This window comes from Oncorhynchus tshawytscha, linkage group LG27, assembly GCF_018296145.1.
Source record: "Oncorhynchus tshawytscha isolate Ot180627B linkage group LG27, Otsh_v2.0, whole genome shotgun sequence".
Taxonomy (NCBI): domain Eukaryota; kingdom Metazoa; phylum Chordata; class Actinopteri; order Salmoniformes; family Salmonidae; genus Oncorhynchus; species Oncorhynchus tshawytscha.
Window position 1 is genome coordinate 8,790,332 of NC_056455.1, and position 21,514 is coordinate 8,811,845.

Here is a 21,514-nt window from a genome sequence, read left to right on the forward strand (position 1 = left end):
TCATGGAAAAGCTGGCAGATGGAGGAGGTTTAGCACTGGTTACACTGTGTGTGTGTGTGTGTGTGTGTGTGTGTGTGTGTGTGTGTGTGTGTGTGTGTGTGTGTGTGTGTGTGTGTGTGTGTGTGTGTGTGTGTGCGCGCGTGTGTGCGCGTGTGTGCGCGTGTGTGCGTGCGGAACAAGAGTGTCTGTAAATCTCTATATGCAATACTGTGTGTGTTTGTGTACAGTGTGTGTTGGCTATGAGAGTATATCCTATGCAGGGTGCTGAGTCCAGGCAAGTCGACGTCTGTCTATTGCTCATGAGTCGTCTCTCTGAGGGAAACACTCCCTAGGAGGTATTCTGAAAATACACAAACCAGCATGAGGCCCAGAGAACACAGTAAACAAGTCATACATTCTACTGACTGAGAATGAAATAACACAGAGAGAGAGTGTGTATGTGTGAGATAGAGAATGAGAGAGAGAGAGTGTGTGTATGTATTGGAGTGAGAGTGAGAGAGAGAGAGTGTATGTATGTATTGGAGTGAGAGTGAGAGAGTGTGTGTATGTATTGGAGTGAGAGTGAGAGAGTGTGTGTATGTATTGGAGTGAGAGTGAGAGAGAGAGAGTGTGTGTATGTATTGGAGTGAGAGTGAGAGTGAGAGAGAGAGAGTGTGTATGTGTGAGAGTGAGAGAGAGAGAGTGTGTATGTATTAGAGTGAGAGTGAGAGTGAGAGAGAGAGTGTGTATGTATTAGAGTGAGAGAGAGAGAGTGTGTGTATGTATTGGAGTGAGAGTGAGAGTGAGAGAGAGAGAGTGTGTGTATGTATTGGAGTGAGAGTGAGAGTGAGAGAGAGAGAGTGTGTATGTATTAGAGTGAGAGTGAGAGAGAGAGGTATGAATAGTAGAAGGTACAATGGTAAACAGGCCTCTTAACATTTAAAGTCTTGCAGTCCCCATCGAAGCTACATGAGGCCTATCCTGTTTTGGCATCTGAATGCAGCGTTTTACTATTAAAACCTAAAAAGGCTTTCTAGTTTGGTTATTTTTCTCTGAGGGTGAGTGTTCTGCCTCTGACTCATAGGCACTGGGGATCATTCTTAACCACACACTCGTTGCCATGGACGACGACAGAGCAAACAGTTGTCCAAACCACAGCTAAAAACTACAGCAGCTATGGCTATAAGGGCACTCTTCCATCTCCTAGCCAGCCTAGGGCCCCTTTTCTGCAACACAAAGCCACACTCTCAGACTCTCTCTCCTTAGATATCAATCACAGTCCTATAACACCAGCATTTTATAACGTCAATTAAACAAACTTAATATAGATGTCTGTCTGTCTTTCATGACCTGTCTGTCTGTCTTTCATGACCTATCAAAAATGTCATGTGGATTTGATAATTGTTAATAATTGTAGATAAGGAATGTCACAGACCAAATTGTAATGTAAATTACCGTCCTTGCCCTTTTGGATGGAACGGAAGGTTTTCACAACAAACGTTTAGGGAATGTAGATTAGGACAAGTTTGGATGACATTAGGATTGATGCCAACCCTTTACTCTGGTACCCTCCCACATGCATCAGATATTTCACAAGAACAGAAGAACAAGAGAGGAAGCCTAGTGAGGTAAGAAGAGCTACTTGGGTTTTACTAGACAATGGATGTCTACCTACAGATGTAGGATCTTAATTTGAGCCAGTTCGCTACACCAGGAAAACAATCCTGCAGCAACAGTAAATGTGAATTATTATATGGATTATAATGAATTTACATTTTTCGTCAAGTCTGACATTTTAAAATGAAAATTACAAGCCTTTTGAAAACCTTGAATATACTACAAGTTTACATTTCATGCTGCGCAGGAAAATTCTCAGTAACAAAAGAGCAATCAAATTAAGATCCTACATCTGTATAAATGACCTCTACTCCCAACTTAATCAGATGCCTGTGACCTCCCGCCATCGTTCCTCCTGGGGCAGATGAGATGAGATGGGATGAGAGGCATGCCTTGTGAGTCACCCTGGCAGCTGTCTGATCCTGTCTAGCCCCAGTCTGCAGTATGCAGCTGTGCCTTCAGCTTTCACAATGACCCATCTGGGCCCCTTCTGGGACAGGAGCAGAGGGTGGAGGGCCCCTGGCAGTTATAAACATGGTGCTAGCAGCTGATGTACTACAGGCTACTGTACATTTCCAATGCTTAAGCCTCTTTCTATAGGCATAGTTTTTTGAGGGGTTCAACACATTTAACACACGACTACAATGAGAATATTTATTTACAATAAGCTACTACAGAAGGGTGTTGGGAAATAGTCTTACGCATCCCAGCTCACTCTTTTAGTTCAGTCAGACACAGCCAAGGCACAGAGATCGGGTTCTCGTTCCATCTACCTCGAGGATCCTGGGGAATCGTCATGACCACCATCCCGACGCAGCAGAGGAGTACAAAGGGAATTCTGTGTAGTGACCCACGGCACCTCTGATCTCACCATCCCACTATGGCAAACAATGTAAATAGCCCAACTGTAATGGCTTCACATGAAATGAAGCAGTGGAAATACATTCTCTTTGACACAGGAAGGGAGTTCCTTGGGGTTTCTTTCAGAGCGATGTGTGACCTCACCACATAGGAGTCTGGCGGGGATATATCCCTTTCCAAGGCTCAGCCAATCCACTCAACCTCTCTCTATGACTACAGCCACTGGAATCCCTACAACTACAACCACTGTCAACATGGCATCACCAGCCATCATGGAACCTTTGCCTTTCCACACGTTTCTCTGTAGGACTGGCACGTCTAACTCTCTAACGTAGTGATTCTGTAACGTCTGTACTGAGATCTGCTCCCAACGTCTAACATTAACGCCAGGTTGACAGTTCAGATATAAAGTCTGTATCAGATCGCATCGGGCTGATGATGATGATTAATGATTAGTGGAGCCATCATTCCTGCCCAATAACATAAGACACACTTCAAGCCATTAATCCCATGTCGCGTCAGTCTGCCTTTTGTTCTGACTGTGTCCACTGTGGAACTGATTCTGCTTTGTCTAAAGGGCACATCCCTGGGGAAGGGAGGGGGATGTTTTTATGGAAAAAGTTTGACATTAGAGAAAGAGCTTTTGTTCTCGCTCTTGGTCTGCTCGTCAGGTGTGCAGCAGCCTCTGTTTTGGTTTACACTATCAGACTATCCCCGGAGTTTATTGGGACCAACACAATCCAACGTGTTCTCCTTCCCCTCATCCACCTCTGCTGGAGGTTTAGGCCACCTGAGACGACTGATCAATGTCCTATTATGAGATGTGCCAGAGTTGTCAGAATCTCTACCGCTGAAGTTCATACCTCATAGTTGACATCAACCTACCTGGGTGGGAGGCACTAGTTCTATTACCCGCACTTAAATGTCTTCCCTCTCAGAGAGAGAGGTGTTAAGTAGTTCTAGGCAGTGGTGTGTCTTAATAAGGGTGAAGTATAGGAAGAGTAATAACAACTAAAGCCGGTGTCAAACCCTCCATCCACCCACGAAAGCTCCTTGATAAGAAACCATTTTAAAAGCTTGATCAGCCTAATGCCCTCTGTGTGGAGTCTGCTAGGTTAATAATCAGAGTTATGAGTGGCCATAACCCACCCAGTGCCTTGCCTAGATCTCAGTGACAGGATATAACTCACAGGCCGGTGCCAGGAACACACAGTCCGAGCAGCAGGCATCAGTTTTGGCGACATGTCACCAGCTAACACAGCTGCACCTGGAACTGCAGGACACACTGTCTGAATACAAATAAGCCATGCACTGTGTTTAGATGTTGACATCTGAATAGCCACACACAATCGCAAAGACACCGGTGTGCACACACAGAGATACAGAAACACAGAGACACATCCACACACACACCCACATACACTGACACCATCATTCTGTGCTGCTGCCGGTGGCTAAATCCAGTCTCACTCTATGAAACAGGACCCGCCGCCATTCCATTCCATTCCACACTCGTTGCAAGAGTATTTATAATCAAAGCACTAGAGCAGATTTTCATTTACACGGTTTCTGGAAGAAATTTGGCCAAGTTATTACGATCTTGGCAGTGGCCTTCTGAAGTAACGGCTAGAGCGTAGGCTACAACGTACAGTAAGTAACATGTTGCTCCAGCGCCCACAATTCTGTGGACTGGAATCGGAACAAAATATCTGTTGACCAACCCAGGAACGTTGAGTGGCGGATGGACAGGTGCCCTGACCTTTAGCTTGCCTGGCAAATCATCGTCTTCTGTTGTGGGAGCGAGCTCTGTAAGCCAAGAGGGCAGTGGGTGGTTGAGACCCGTGCAGACGTCTGGGTCATACGAGTAGTTCATGTTTGTATCTCTTAATAAGTGCAGCTCACAGTGACTTCGTCTGGTCCCCTTAATAATTCGGTCCTAGAGTGCAAGAGTAAAGGCTTTGACCCACACACACGCACAAAAGTACACACACATGCACTCATTGACAGGATGTGAGCTGAATTAGCTAATGGGTAGCAGGAAACAACAGTCTTGTGGGTCTGCGAGTCAGACGACACAACAAGTGATGCTGTTTCCCAACAGGACCCCACCTCTCACCCCCAACAGCATCAAAATGAGCCCAGCGTGAACCACGCACATTGTTAACAATGCTGCATGTGCTCCAGCTGGAAAGTCTCCTGCTAATATATAAATAGGCATGGACAAAGAGACACACACTACAGTGGTTTCAGGTTAATATACTGAGTGTCCAGGTTGGCAGTGTCTGAGGGCCACTGGCCTTCAGCCTCAGGAATAGCAGGGGTCCTCTTTCTGCTGCACATATCCCACTGGCAGTGATATAAAACCCTGTACGCAAGAGTAACACTCTCTATCAGCCAATCCCTTATCAAGCCTTCACACAGCCATGACACCCAGATACTAGCTATGAGACAGATCTATCAACCTTGATGAACCCATTGTTCTATGTAAAGAAATGATTAGAAAGAGAATGGCTTTTCATTACCCTTTACTATTTGTTGGGGGTGACTTGGTGTGATAGGGTGGACCGGGAGTCTTCAACAGGCGTCCCATCTGTTTGGGATTCATTCTGTCAATTTGCAGTGTACAAATGATTATATTCATGTTCCGTCCCCACAGACCATCCACTCGGAATCTAGTCGGGGACTCTTACGGTAGAGGGAGGTGTAAAGAAGGACAGAATAGAGGTGGATAGAACCACCACCGCTGAAGAGCGTATGTAGTCGGGTTTTAGCGGCACGCGGCACTACCACCAGACCAGACCACGGCAAAGCCCTCCTCGATCTGACACAACTGTGTAAGCAATATGGCTGAAACTCTACCAAGCTCTCTGAGTTATTAGGTGGAGCTAAATGATTGAACCCATCCAGTCACATCTTTGTATATCTCTTTCTATATCCGTGTCTTGTGTTAGGGGCCAGGGGTTGATTTGAAATCAGGCATACGTTGCATTCTTTAGGACATCAATTCTATGAATATTGTGACAAGAGAATATAAAGACCTGAAAATAACTATTCTGTGATCTTGAAACATGAAGTTACAGGACAAAAAGCACGAAGAACCATAACAAGGGAAGGCGTACGCCCCTTTTGTCAAGAGTGGAACCACATTGTTAAAATAATACACAATCCTTTTACACAAGTTAGATCAAAGGCAGAGAGAATCCTTTCAAGCCAGGGAATGATACTGTGATGTGAAACCTATGCAAGTGCACTTTTCACAGAGCTTTTTGATCTTTCCCAAGTATAAAAAGGAAAGAAAAACAAAATTAATGACAGCTCAGTGCTCTTGGCTGAACTACTCCTAAAGCCAGAACAGATATGAGAGAAGAGGGAGATAATCAGTAGAGGACCACAGACTGCTGCACTGTGCCAATAGATACAGTCCATGTAGCTAGCTGGCCCCAGGCTGTTCCAGGCTGATCCTGGGCCATGATAAAGATGGTGATGATGGGAGGGAGAGCCAACAGAAAGAGCCTGTGGTTTGGAGTGGACTCAGGATGTTCCAGGAAACTAAACACATCGGAGGAAAGAAGAGGAACATTTTATTTGACGCAAACCTACAAGAATGTAGGATCTCCTTGCCAAAGCGAGGGGCTTTCCCCTTTTTCCTGCCATGTTATGGCTGTGGTCTTCCTTCTGATCTGTCCATGCAACTTTTAGGATCCCCTGAATACTCAGACATCTTAGAACAAAAATAACAATCAAGTGAGTGGAATTAAGGTGAAAGGGCATGAAGGGATACACTTCAAATAAACTGTACATGAACGGCTTACCAAAACCGATATAATACAACTTCTGAATTTGCACTCAACATAGAACATAACACCATGCCAGTGTGTCATTCTGAAATGTGAACAGTGAGGGAGAGGGGCAGTGAACTGACTTCGCACACACACAAACACTCATGCACCCTAGTATTGAATCTCTCGGCCAGTGTTCTACAGAAGAGCTGACACGCAACAATGAAATGTAGAGCCTGCCAGACATCTCTCCGCAAGCTGCAGGTACCGGAGGGTGGGGAGGGGAGGGGGGTGTAGGAGTATGGATGACAGGAGAGGTTGACCCAGAGGGCGGTGAGAGACAGAGAATGAGTGAGGTAAAGTGGGAGAATCCAAGGGGATGAATCATCGTACTAATGTGGTGCTGCTGTCTATCTCTTCGTTCCTCTCTCTCTCCACCCTACTGTACGCCATCATCACACCCCTCCCCGGTTCCCCCACAGTGATCACAGTGAGTCTGATTAGACCATAGAGAGGTCACAAGCTTGAGGTAATTGGTTCTGAAGTGCTGCCAGGTTTGCCTGGGGTTGGGGACAGAGACTGAGGGAGACAAGCTGTAACTGAGAAGTTGGATGTCCCCTGTGATAGAATCAGAGACAGGACTGTCACTGTCCCCTGACTCCATGCCAGAGCAGTACAGGGATGCTGAAGAGGCTCGTCCATCATAGACACACAGATCCTGAGTTTTCAAAAACAGATGAATGAGTGGACTGACAGCCCGTACCACACCCTCAATGCAATGATCAGATGGGCGGGAGGCCTTGATCCACAGACACTTCTGAAGCATCCCTGGAGGAGGGGAGGAGGAGGAGAGAGGATGATAGAAGATGGGTCAAGGGACATTTGTAGTTGAGAGAGGGCCGATGAGATGTAGCTTTGCCCTAGGCTTGCCACAACACTGTCAGCTGCTGCTGGGACTCTGGGACCCTCAGAGACTCTTCCTCCCTCGCACTCTCCTCCTCACACTCTCCTCCTCACACTCTCTCACAAGGACAGAGTGTTTGAGTGGCATGTGTTTCTCTCCAGGGAAAAACCTAAATAGGTTATAGCATAGGTTATGCACTACATGGGAGAGGCCATTTATGTGATTTGTTATGATTTCCTCTTCTATAACAAATGGGAGATATGTCTTTGGGTGCCGGTGTCCAATAGTATGGCCACACCCTGCTGTTGCAAGGGGATCGTGTGTTCTCCCGTCGATCCAGGTTTAATTATAAAGCATCACTGTCAGAGTGTTTCCCTGATTCTAGCCACATGAAAGGATGTGGCTATTCTCAGAGAGCACTCCCACGAGAGAAGAACAGCTGTGGTTGACGCCAGCACAAGCTTACACACGCAAACACGGAACACGCACGAACGGAACATGGAACATGCACAAACGGAACATGGAACACAGGAACATGCACAAACGGAACATGGAACACGGGAACATGCACAAATGGAAAACACACTCGCAGTGGATCACGAGTGCATCAACCTATGCAAACATACTCAGCTAATCCTCTGATTTACAGTAACTCGTACTGTAACCCCCCACCCCCACTTGACTTGACACTTGACACTATCAGCAGTTGAAAACATAAGGTTATTTGCCTAACCCCAGTTCTCTGATAATGGACATGAGATGTATCACATGTGGGGTTTGCTAGGACCGCCTACTCTCTCAAAAGCACCTATCAGATGCGTCTGTTGGGGACAGACGGGTAGAGTGGAGAATGTGGTGAGAGACCATAAAAGGAGCCAGTCTCCCACCATCTGGTTATTCTCAAGCATAATTGTCTTCCTCACACTCTCGCGAGCAGGGGAAACGCAATGATATAGTCACACAACTGCTCCACGACAAAAACGCACCAACTGTAAAAACATAGAGCGTGCATAAGTAGCTGGCAGGCCTGTTTTGTCTTCTCTCTCACTGGCTAGGCCTCTCTCTCCAAGTGAGGATGGAAAATTGCTATGTTACGCTTAGCCAACTGCGTACCACCCTACCACCCTTCTGAAGCTAAGCAGAGTTGGTCCTGGTCAGTCCCTGGATGGGAGACCAGATGTTGCTGGAAGTGGTGTTGGAGGGCCAGTAGGAGGCACCCTTTCCTCTGGTCTAAAATTCCCCAGTGATTGGTGACATTACCCTGTGTTGGGTGCTGCATTTTGGATGGGACATTAAACAGGTGTCCTGACACTCTATTGGCACCCATGGCACTTATTGTAAGAGTGTTAACCCTGGTGCCCTGGCTAAATTCCCATCTGACCCTCATGCCATCTAATCATCCCCAGCTTACAATTGGCTCATTCATCCCTCTCCCCTGTAACTATTCATTGCTGTAAATGAGAATGTGTTTTCAGTCAATTTACCAGGCTAAATAAACACATTAAAAAAAAGCCCTGCATGACGATAGCTGCCAGGACTAGTCATAAGCAGGATTGTAACTGCCGACTGTAAAAATCACTGGTCATTAGGGGGCTCGAAGATGAGGAGGGAAAGGATTGGTGTCGCTCGGGCATCCCGGGGGTCCACTTTTTCTTTGCCTGTTAAGCTGGATATTCTCAGCCAAAGTGTCATTTCTCCCACCACCACTAGGCTCATGGTACAACCACATCGTTGGCTGACACTACCGGAAGCACGGATGCTATGGTCAGTAATCATACAGATCTCCTCCCAATCTGGGTCTAGGGTCTCCAAGTTCAAGTTCAGTTTCTTCCTCACCTCCACCAGTAACTCAGCCGGATATTACTCAACAGTAAAGAGGTCCCGTTGAGAGCTCTAAATGCTTGGGCCAAGACCATGTTCGTTTTCTGAAAAACAGAGGCAGTGAGGCGCTGGTATCGTTAATAACACAGCACATGGGGCTGGTGTGGTGAGCCAGTGACAGCTGCACCATTGGAGAGTTGCCAAAACTATATTGTGTATGTCCAGGCTTGGGTTACCCTTAGCAAAAATCCTGTTAGTGAGGGTTTTTTCCCACAAGTCCTTGGCTTCCCTGAGGCAAGCTGGTACCGCAGGGAGCAATTCCTTTATTGGGGCTGCATGTGACTGGCGTCTCTTTCTGTCGTATAGTTCCCTTGACGGGCCCTGAGCCCGCTTGCAGATACTGTATGAAGGAGCCCAAACTCCATTGGAGGAGGGGCAGCTCCACTACTCTCGGGCCGTCAGGTCAGCTGACCTGAGAGGGTGGGAGAACGTGGTCGTAATCTCGAGGATCTCCGTGAGATTAATCCCGTCGTCATCCTCATCATCCCCTAACTCAACCTCCCCCAACACTACGTCGTCGGACAGTGAGGGGAGGGAGTCAAGGCTATCCGCCATGACCTCGCCCCAACTGGGCTTAGTTGCAGAGAGCTGAGCCTCAAGCTATCGCTGTTGGCTCGAAGGCAGTCTGTCAGGGTCCTGTGAGCACTGGGCATGTTCCTACCCAAGCAATTCATGCATAGAGGATGGGAATCTTCCCTGCTTGACCTCTCACACACACACACACACACACACACACACACACACACACATACACATACACACACACACACACACACACACACACACACACACACACACACACACACACACACACACACACACACACACACACACACACACACACACACACACACACACACACACACACACCAACGAGCTAAGAGCGTTTGCCACAGAGACAGTGGAAAGAGGTGAAACCTGACTCAGAGCCAGTGTTGATTCACCATGCTGACACTCTGGCCGAGCTCCTCCGATATCATTTAACGCGACACCGTGCAGTCGCTGGTAATAAATAGAGCTGGGACTGAACCGTGTAGGACTACGGCAACAGGAAGGCCACAGTTCATACGACTGACTACTGGTAGAGTCACAGTTCAGACAGTAACAGTGGTGTGGAGTGGAGTCACAGTTAACAGTTCAGACAGTAACAGTGGTGTGGGGTGGAGTCACAGTTGACAGTTCAGACAGTAACAGTGGTGTGGAGTGGAGTCACAGTTGACAGTTCAGACAGTAACAGTGGTGTGGGGTGGAGTCACAGTTGACAGTTCAGACAGTAACAGTGGTGTGGAGTGGAGTCACAGTTGACAGTTCAGACAGTAACAGTGGTGTGGGGTGGAGTCACAGTTGACAGTTCAGACAGTAACAGTGGTGTGGGGTGGAGTCACAGTTGACAGTTCAGACAGTAACAGTGGTGTGGGGTGGAGTCACAGTTGACAGTTCAGACAGTAACAGTGGTGTGGAGTGGAGTCACAGTTGACAGTTCAGACAGTAACAGTGGTGTGGGGTGGAGTCACAGTTGACAGTTCAGACAGTAACAGTGGTGTGGGGTGGAGTCACAGTTGACAGTTCAGACAGTAACAGTGGTGTGGAGTGGAGTCACAGTTGACAGTTCAGACAGTAACAGTGGTGTGGAGTGGAGTCACAGTTGACAGTTCAGACAGTAACAGTGGTGTGGGGTGGAGTCACAGTTGACAGTTCAGACAGTAACAGTGGTGTGGGGTGGAGTCACAGTTGACAGTTCAGACAGTAACAGTGGTGTGGAGTGGAGTCACAGTTGACAGTTCAGACAGTAACAGTGGTGTGGAGTGGAGTCACAGTTGACAGTTCAGACAGTAACAGTGGTGTGGAGTGGAGTCACAGTTGACAGTTCAGACAGTAACAGTGGTGTGGGGTGGAGTCACAGTTGACAGTTCAGACAGTAACAGTGGTGTGGAGTGGAGTCACAGTTGACAGTTCAGACAGTAACAGTGGTGTGGAGTGGAGTCACAGTTGACAGTTCAGACAGTAACAGTGGTGTGGGGTGGAGTCACAGTTGACAGTTCAGAGAGTAACAGTGGTGTGGAGTGGAGTCACAGTTGACAGTTCAGACAGTAACAGTGGTGTGGAGTGGAGTCACAGTTAACAGTTCAGACAGTAACAGTGGTGTGGGGTGGAGTCACAGTTGACAGTTCAGACAGTAACAGTGGTGTGGAGTGGAGTCACAGTTGACAGTTCAGACAGTAACAGTGGTGTGGGGTGGAGTCACAGTTGACAGTTCAGACAGTAACAGTGGTGTGGGGTGGAGTCACAGTTGACAGTTCAGACAGTAACAGTGGTGTGGAGTGGAGTCACAGTTGACAGTTCAGACAGTAACAGTGGTGTGGAGTGGAGTCACAGTTGACAGTTCAGACAGTAGCAGCAGTGGCATTCAGTCAGTCACCATTCTGAAAGTCAGAAAGTACATTCAGTAACACAGGGGTCAAAGTTCATAGAGTAATATGGGAGTCAAGGTTAACACAGTCACAGTTCAACGGTAAGTATTAGTTGTCTTGAATGGCAAAGCACAGGTGATGGCGAGGATGAGGAACTAAATGTGACAGGAATTTTCAGCTCCATCCATGGCTTTGTTGGAACTTGATGAAGCATGAATTTGGGGGAATGACAAGGCATCAGTAACAAGAGAAATCAAAAAGTGTTGTAATACTTTTCCCTTCACATTAGGTTGCTCCCACGCACACAGATTGTAAAAGAAGTCAGAATGCCTCAGACAGAATCCGGGACTGGACGATAGGAGCAGTGTGTCAAACAGCAGGGGGGCCCTCCTTTACTGAGGTAATTTATTAAGACCGGCCGTCTCCGATTGGGTTCCTGCTAAATGCCAATAGTGTAACCAATAGTGTAACCTAGTGCCACAGTGGACATTCCAGGAAGGGGATCTGAAAACAAGACCGCAAGCCAATGCAGACACTCTAGAATAAACTGATCAAGATGGCCTCCAACAGCCAGCAACCAGATATTGACGCACCTTTAATATTGACACACCTTTAATTCTCTTCTAGTTAATTATGTTCAGAAAAAGCAGGCCGTGTGAACATATGTCAATGTTTTATAAGGCATTATATTGACCTCCTCTATAGGCATTTCTAAAGATTAAAATACAAAATATATAATTTAGGCATTAGGCAAAAATAGATTTTCCAAATAGGTCCTTCCTCTGCTTTCTTCTCCTCTGGTTGATATACTGTACTGTAATCATGCCAGCTAATAAGAGCAGAACTGGGTTCAAATACAATTTAAAATCTCAATTACTTTCACATACATTCAAAGTAAGTATTCAGATATATTTTAATTGAAAAGACAAGAAATGTAATATTTTTATGCATTTGGAAATGTACTTGGAAAGTATTTGAAATACTGAAAAACACTCACTCAAAAACACTCCCATGCAATTAACACAGATGTTTGAAAATAGTATTTGACTGTATTTGAAAACACTCTGAAATACAATTATTTATACTATTTATTTTTAATTTTTATATATATATATATTTTTTACAAATAACCATTAAAATACTCAAATAAAAGTACTTGTTTTGGGCGGTGTATCGGAAAATACTCAAATACACAAAAAAGTATTTTAAATACCAGATACTCAAAGGCACATGTATTTGTACCCAGGTCTGAATAGGAGACAAGACATCACAGAACTTGCCCCCAGCCAGGTTGCAAACTACCCAAAGTCTCGCCCTGTCATGAGGATGCCAGCTGCAAGCCATTAGACAGACATTGCAGCACGCAAGGCTAAAAAAACACCAGCCCATGGAGTAGCAGGCTGCCACAGAGAGAGGGACTGTTCAGACTCCCTTCCCTTTCCCTCACTCATCATAACGGAATCCCTCTGCTTGACTAGGACATTATGTATGTACACTGGAGTGGTGTGACTGGGAGGTATACAGCCGGGTACTATGTAATTAGGCTACTCTGTATTGAGACACAGGGGATAGGTACCCCCGCTTGTTGCTATGGAGAAGGCAATACAAAGAGACAGTCATCCAGTTGAAGTAGAAAGTTTACATACACCTTAGACAAATACATTTAAACATTTTTCACAATTCCTGACATTTAATCCTAGTAAAAAATCCCGGGCTTAGGTCAAGTAGGATCACCACTTTATTTTAAGAATGTGAAATGTCAGAATAATAGTAGAGAGATGTCACGCCCTGACATTGGAGATCCCTGTTTATTATCTTTATTTTGGTTAGGTCAGGGTGTGATTAGGGTGGGTACTCTAGTTTTTGTATATCTATGGTTTTCTTTTTCTTTGTTGGCTTTCATTGTCCATTTGGAAGACCCATTTGCGACCAAGCTTTAACTTCCTGACTGATGTCTTGAGATGTTGCTTCAATATATCCACGTAATTGTCCTTCCTCATGTTGCCATCTATTTTGTGAAGTGCACCAGTCCCTCTTGCAGCAAAGCACCTCCACATCATGATGCTGCCACCCCAGTGCTTCACAGTTGGGATGGTGTTCTTCGGCTTGCAAGCCTCCCCCTTTTTCCTCCAAACATAACGATGGTCATTATGACCAAGCAGTTCTATTTTTATTTCATCAGACCAGAAGACATTTCTCCAAAAAGTAAGATCTTTGTCCCCATGTGTAGTTGCAAACTGTAGTCTGGCTTTTTTTATGGCGGTTTTGGAGCAGTGCCTCCTTCCTTGCTGGGCGGCCTTTCAGGTTATGTCAATATAGGACTTGTTTTACTGTGGATATAGATACTTTTGTACCTGTTTTCTCCAGCAGCTTCACAAGGTCCTTTGCTGTTGTTCTGGGATTGATTTTCACTTTTCAAACCGAAGTACGTTCATCTCTAGGACACAGAACACGTCTCCTACCTGAGCGGTATGGCGGCTGCGTGGTCCCATGGTGTTTATACTTGCATACTATTGCTTGTACAGATGAACGTGGTACCTTCATGTGTTTGGAAACTTCACCCAAGGATGAACCAGACTTGTGGAGGTCAACTATTTTTTTCTGAGGTCTTGGCTGATTTCTTTTGATTTTCCCATGATGGTCAAGCAAAGAGGCACTGAGTTTGAAGGTAGGCCTTAACATATCCACAGGTCCCCCTCCAATTGACTAAAGCCATGACATCATTTTCTGGAATTTTCCAAGATTTTTAAAGGCACAGTCAACTTAGTGTATGTAAACTTCTGACTCACTGCAATTGTGATACAGTGAATTATAAATGAAATATTCTGTCTGTAAACAATTGTTGGAAAAATGACTTGTGTCATTCACAAAGTAGATGTCCTAACCGACTTGCCAAAACTATAGTTTGTTAACAAGAAATTTGTGGAGTAGTTGAAAAACAAGTTTTAATGATTCCAACCTAAGTGTATGTAAACTTCCGACTTCAACTGTACATGTAAGGGAGGAATGTAGGAATACATGCCAGGGCATAAGCAAGTTAATATTTGAGCATGAAACAATATATGTACTGTATCTTCACTCACTGTATACGCTCAAGTAAAGAGAAGATAAATTCCCCCAAGCGCATACTGTAAACAAATAAATTGTAACTCTGGAAATCGATGGTAATGCAGAAAGTGAGTACAAAAATACACGGAATTAAAAGAAACAGCTGTGAAAGCAGCTTGGTTAGCCTTGCGAAGAGCATATAGTTGGAGGCTACAACTACTTATAGTAGAGTAGAGTTGACTCTTTCCACAGTTCTATATTCACACAGCGTTTATTGTGGGTTTTCCAGCCAGTTAGGCCATGATGAATAGACAGCATGGCACCGCTTCAGGACTAAAATGACGTCTTCATCTTACACTGAGTTGAGGCTTTCAACTATCTGTCACAATCAGTCGTCATAGGTCGGGCGTTGGCTTAATCACATGTGGACCACCGATACTACTGTGTTTATGGTGTCATGTTATGATTTCGGCCCACAGGTCTGGCTTTATATAGCATTAGCCGCATTGGTCAACCACAAGACACTATGGTCTGGGAAAGGTCAATGAACTCACTCCATGTATCATTCTTCATGCAAACTACAGCACCGGGCAGACGTCAATTCAACATGTATTCCACGTTGGTTCAATGTAATTTCATTGAAATTATGTGGAAACAATGTTGATTCAACCAGTATGTGTCCAGTGGGGCTAAGATGAGTATCAGTACTAACTAACACACTTAACATAGATAGCCAATATGTGCTATATAATTTCCTGTTGATAGACAGTGTTTGGAGTTTTTCAGAAAGGGCTGAATCCTAAATTGGGATACATGCACGTAACTCCAATGTTGAAATCTTTGACATTATGTTTTACAAGTAAGTATACGTTACACACACATCTCAAATGAAAAATTACACCATCGCATCAGCATTCGGCTCTCAAGAATTAGCTTCCTCTCCTGTAGTCTAAATCAGTGTTTCTCCACTCCAGTCCTTGAGTACCCCCTTACACATTTCTATTGTTGCCCCCAGACAAGCACACCTGATTCAACTTGTCAACTAATCATCCAGCCCTCTAATGAGTTGAATCAGGTGTTTTTGTCCTGGCCTACAGCAAAAATGTGTACGGTTAGAGGTCCTCGAGGTCCTGAGCTGAAAAACACTGGTCTAAATATCTCACTGGTCTAAATACCTCACTGTTCTAAATACCTCACTGTTCTAAATACCTCACTGTTCTAAATACCTCAGTGGTCTAAATACCTCACTGTTCTAAATACCTCACTGTTCTAAATACCTCAGTGGTCTAAATACCTCACTGGTCTAAGTAACTCACTGGTCTAAATACCTCAGTGGTCTAAATACCTCACTGTTCTAAATACCTCACTGTTCTAAATACCTCAGTGGTCTAAATACCTCACTGGTCTAAGTAACTCACTGGTCTAAATACCTCACTGGTCTAAGTAACTCACTGGTCTAAATAACTCACTGGTCTAAATATCTCACTGGTCTAAGTAACTCACTGGTCTAATTAACTCACTGGTCTAAATAACTCACTGGTCTAAATACCTCACTGGTCTAAATAACTCACTGGTCTAAATACCTCACTGGTCTAAATACCTCACTGGTCTAAATACCTCACTGGTCTAAATAACTCACTGGTCTAAATAACTCACTGGTCTAAATAACTCACTGGTCTAAATACCTCACTGGTCTAAATAACTCACTGGTCTAATTAACTCACTGGTCTAATTAACTCACTGGTCTAAATACCTCACAGGTCTAAATAACTCACTGGTCTAATTAACTCACTTGTCTAAATACCTCAAAGGTCTAAGTAACTCACTGGTCTAAATAACTCACAGGTCTAAATAACTCACTGGTCTAAATAACTCACTGGTCTAAATACCTCACTGGTCTAAATAACTCACTGGTCTAATTAACTCACTGGTCTAAATACCTCACAGGTCTAAATAACTCACTGGTCTAATTAACTCACTTGTCTAAATAACTCACTGGTCTAAATAACTCACTGGTCTAAGTAACTCACTGGTCTAAATAACTCACAGGTCTAAATACCTCACTCGTCTAAGTAACTCACTGGTCTAAATACCTCATTGGTCTAAGTAACTCACTGGTCTAAATACCTCACTGGTCTAAGTAACTCACTGGTCTAAGTAACTCACTGGTCTAAGTAACTCACTGGTCTAAATACCTCACTGGTCTAAGTAACTCACTGGTCTAAGTAACTCACTGGTCTAAGTAACTCACAGGTCTAAATAGCTCACTGGTCTAAATACCTCCCTGGTCTAATTAACTCACTTGTCTAAATACCTCAAAGGTCTAAGTAACTCACTGGTCTAAATAACTCACAGGTCTAAATAACTCACTGGTCTAAATAACTCACTGGTCTAAATACCTCACTGGTCTAAATAACTCACTGGTCTAATTAACTCACTGGTCTAAATACCTCACAGGTCTAAATAACTCACTGGTCTAATTAACTCACTTGTCTAAATAACTCACTGGTCTAAATAACTCACTGGTCTAAGTAACTCACTGGTCTAAATAACTCACAGGTCTAAATACCTCACTCGTCTAAGTAACTCACTGGTCTAAATACCTCATTGGTCTAAGTAACTCACTGGTCTAAATACCTCACTGGTCTAAGTAACTCACTGGTCTAAGTAACTCACTGGTCTAAGTAACTCACTGGTCTAAATACCTCACTGGTCTAAGTAACTCACTGGTCTAAGTAACTCACTGGTCTAAGTAACTCACAGGTCTAAATAGCTCACTGGTCTAAATACCTCCCTGGTCCTAAATAACTCACCGGACATGGAAAGCCTGAGGCCGAATAGCTTTGGCCAAGTATACCAGCTAGAGCAGTACCAGGGTAAACTCATCCCTGAGTGAGGAGCCACTCACTCTGGTGAGAGAACGTTAAAACAGTTGCTGTAACGTTATAATAAAGTTCAGAGTGTATTTCGCACCAGCTCATGATTTTCCCATGCATCATGGAGAATTCACCCAACCCCGTGGTGGAATCTAGTGGTCTTGTACAAGGTTTCTCCACCCCACATCTGAAGCAGCCTACCGCAACCCACTGCTACAATCTACCATACACAAGTGGCTGTGTATCCATCTTTCATGGATAAGCATTACTAAACTACATATATGCTACCTTAATCTTATCACTCTGTTGCCGCAGAGAATTTTCCTGCACAGCAGGAAATGAAAATTGTATTGTATTCAAGGTTTAAAAAGGCTTCTAAAGTTTGTAATTCCCACTTAAAAAATGTCAGACTTGATTTATCCTAACTAAAAAGGTATCAACCCCTCCAAAAATGTCCATGAATTGTAATCCATTTACTATTTCACATTTCCTGTTCCAGCAGGATTACTTTCCTGCTGTAGCAAACTGGTCAAATACAGATAGCACACCAGTATGCAGCCTGTCCTCAGAGCCTGTTGGTAAACATGTATGACCACACACCCCTGCGTTTCCCACTCTCACCTGGTAGATGAGAACCTTGAAGTGCCGTCTCTTGAGCAGCTCGTTCTCGTTGCTCTCCAGCTTCTTGATCTGGCCCGCCTGCTTCTCCAGGTTGGTGCGGACCGTCTTCACGTTGACGCTGACCTTGCGCACCTTGCCCAGCATCTTGTTGACGGTGTTGGCCGTGTCAGTGTGGCTCTTGGACAGCTTGGCCAGCTCTCCCTGGATGCAAGAAACAGACTTCTCCATGTCCTGCTGTCTGGCCTCCAGCCCGTTCTGGGTCTGCTGGATCTGGTCCACCACCCCGATGATCTTGTCTAGCAGGGTCAGCACCATGACCCCGTTGACCTGTGCCTCACTCTTGGTGCCCGAGCCTGTGGCCAGCACCAGGTCCACTTCTTCTGAAATGTCGTCTTCATCGCTGTCGGTGGCGGGCTGGACCGCTGCGGCCACCAGGGACACCTCCTCGTCGTCGTCAGACACCTCGGTCAGAGCCACTCGCTCCTGCTGCAAGCCTGCTGGATCCGCCATGGCTGTCAAGTCCAAACACACACCGCTCAGCTCTCACGTTCACTCAGGATAAAAATAGACTACCGGGAGAACAAACTTTAAGGGGCCACCCTGACCAAAAGTCAAATCCAAATACTTTTCCTTTCTATGAAGGGACACTTACTCTTCCACTTCTTTGGAGCTTTTCCTCTTCCCACTTTCTAGTCTACTTGTCTTCTTGCTGTCTTTCTTTTCCTCCTTTTTCTCTTATTCTCAGTCCTCTCAGTCTCTCTCTCTCTCTCTTTCTGTCTTTGCGTCTACCCTGGGATGCTGGCCAACCAACGGGAGTGGAGCCTCTCACTGCTGAGGCATGTGTACCCTGACTCAAATGACGGGACTCCCTGTGATACCACCCAGTCAAACTTTTCCTTTCCTACACCCGGCCCCCACTATACCCCACCCCACCCGCCTGCTCCTGGGGCTCCACCCCCTTCCCCTGCCCAGCCTGAGGGTATAACAACCACAAGCCCCTGTCTCCACCCCTAGTGGTTGGGCAGAGCCTGGCAGACCCCGCCCCCATGATAGGGACTTCCAGAGGGGAGGCAGGGGAAGGAGCCAAACATGCACACAATGGCACAAACCGGCACAGATTAAGTGCAAAGTTTGAAGCTCCAGTCACTTGCGTAATTCATTTAATCAAATCTGTCATTTCAAATATCATACCACATGGTTTAGTCAGAATAGTGTTTTGGCTAGACATGTTCTATAACTGGGAATAGAGCCCGACAGTGGAGGTGTCATAATACCCATAAAACCTAGCGGTCAAACGGGGAAATGGTTCCAATTGTTTTTCCACCATACACTTTTCCCATAGGGAATTTTAGAAACATTTAAAATAAGGACTGTGTTTTGTGTAGGCGTACCCTGGCGTGACGTTTTGATAGCCATATAAATCTCTCGGACAAGGTGAATGTATCAATATATTCTATTTACTCTCAGATTTGAAAATGGTAGTTAGTGTCAAAGTGGACATCATGCAAGACTACAAATCCCTGCAAGCTCCTGCACGTCATCTCTAGCAGACCTCTTTGCTAACAGGTATTGTGTCAATTTAAAACTTGCACAAGACAGTTCACAGAATTGTCAAGATAAATACATTTTGCCAATTCATTCATTTTTAAAACTGCATCGTTGGTTAGGGGCTTGTATGTAAGCATTTCAATGTAAGGTCTACACCTGTTGTATTCGGCGCATGTGACCAAAACAATTTGATTTGATTTTATCTGCTATATTTGTCCAAGTGTTATTGATGTTTCTGCTGTAGGCGGTGGTAGACGCATCAAACCGACCTCACCTGAATATCGTATCCTTATAGAAATCTACTTGTAAAGCAATGTGGACTCTCTTTTTTGGGATGCTACATGTCTTGCATAAAGAGGAAGATGTATGGTGATTTATGCTTCTTTTTTTTGATCGCCAGCAGAGGGCATATTGTCTTCATGGGCCCTCCACATTGTGTAGTTGTACAATGTAATTTTTCAGCAATCAATTCCAATGACAGTAAGCTAACACATTCTTGCCAGGTGAATACTAGTCAGTCACTCAACTCTACATTCCTGGCCATTCCTGTTTCCAAATATACATTTTCTTCATTACAGGGTCCGTAGTACATTTTTTTGACCAGTCACACTTAGGCAGGCCAGCAATCTCACATGTACGGGCACACCGGAGACCAACTTACTCACACAGGACAGGACCATCTGCACACTCTAGCAACAAGCTGTTGAAAGAGAAAAGGAAATATGTGAGTATCTAGTCTTGTAAGTGCACTTATTCAATTGAGGGCCACATCACAATCACAGACACTACTAGGTGTTGGTATAGTTGCCCCCCAGAGCTATATATTTAGAATAAATACATAGCTCTGTTTGCCCCAAACCTCTGCTTCATGGTCAGACACAGTGCCTTCAGAAAGTATTCACACCCCTTGACTTTTTCCACATTATGTTGTGTTACAACCTGAATATAAAATGTGTTAAATTTAAATAATATTTTGGTCACTGGCCTACACACGATACCGCATAATGTAGGATGATGTTTTTAGAAATGTCTACAAATGAATGAAAAATGAAAAGCTGAAATGTCTTGAGTCAATAAGTATTCAACCCCTTTGTTATGGCCTAAATAAGTAAAAATGTGCTTAACAAGTGACATAATAAGTTGCATGGACTCACTCTGTGTGCAATAATAGGGTTTACACGATTTCTGAAGGACTACCTCGTCATCTCTGAACCCCACACGTACAATTATCTGTAAGGTCCCTCAGCCAAGCAGTGAATTTCAAACATAGATTCAACCACAAAGGACCAGGGAACTTTTCCAATGCTTTGCAAAGAAGGGAACCTATTGGTAGATGGGTAAAACAAAGAAGAAAGTAATTGACTATCCCTTTGAGCATGGTGAAGTTATTAATTACACTTTGGATGGTGTATCAATACACCCATTCACTACACAAATACAGGCATCTCTCCTAACTCAGGGATATCACCATGAGACCGATGGTGACTTTCAAACAGTTACAGTGTTGAATGGCTGTGATGGGAGGAAACTGAGGATGGATCAACAACATTGTAGTTACTCCACAATACTAACCTAATATTCCAAAACATGCATCCTGTTTGCAATAAGGCACTAAAGTAAAATTGGAAAACACATTTCTAAAACAATACACGTTTTGTCCTGAATACAAAGTGTTATGTTTGGGGCAAATCCAATACAACACCTTACTGAGTACCATTCTCCAAATTTTAAAGCATAGTGGTAGCTGCATCATGTTATGTGTATGCTTGTAATCGTTAAGGACTGGGGAGTTTTTCAGGATGAAAAAGAAATGGAATGGAATTAAGCACAGGCAAAATCCAAGAGGAAAACCTGTTTCAGTCTGCTTTCCACCAGACACTGGGAGATGAATTCACCTTTCAGCAGGACAATAAGCTAAAACACAAATCTACACAGGAGTTGCTTACCAAGAGTCAGTGAATTTTAGTGGTTGAGTTACAATTTTGACTT

General features: G+C 44.5%; 1 protein-coding gene across 1 annotated transcript in view; it reads right to left on the minus strand.

Annotated features, from left to right (window-relative positions):
* cavin1a (caveolae associated protein 1a) overlaps positions 1 to 18,878 on the minus strand; it is a 31,901-nt gene extending 13,023 nt beyond the window's left edge. Inside the window, exons 1-2 of the mRNA XM_024390161.2 lie at positions 18,630 to 18,878; positions 17,978 to 18,489 (exon numbers count right to left, since the gene is read on the minus strand). Coding sequence (XP_024245929.1) covers positions 17,978 to 18,487 — 510 coding nt within the window. The 5' untranslated portion in view covers positions 18,488 to 18,489; positions 18,630 to 18,878. The remainder of the gene's footprint in view (positions 1 to 17,977; positions 18,490 to 18,629) is intronic.
* Positions 18,879 to 21,514: the final 2,636 nt, after the last annotated feature.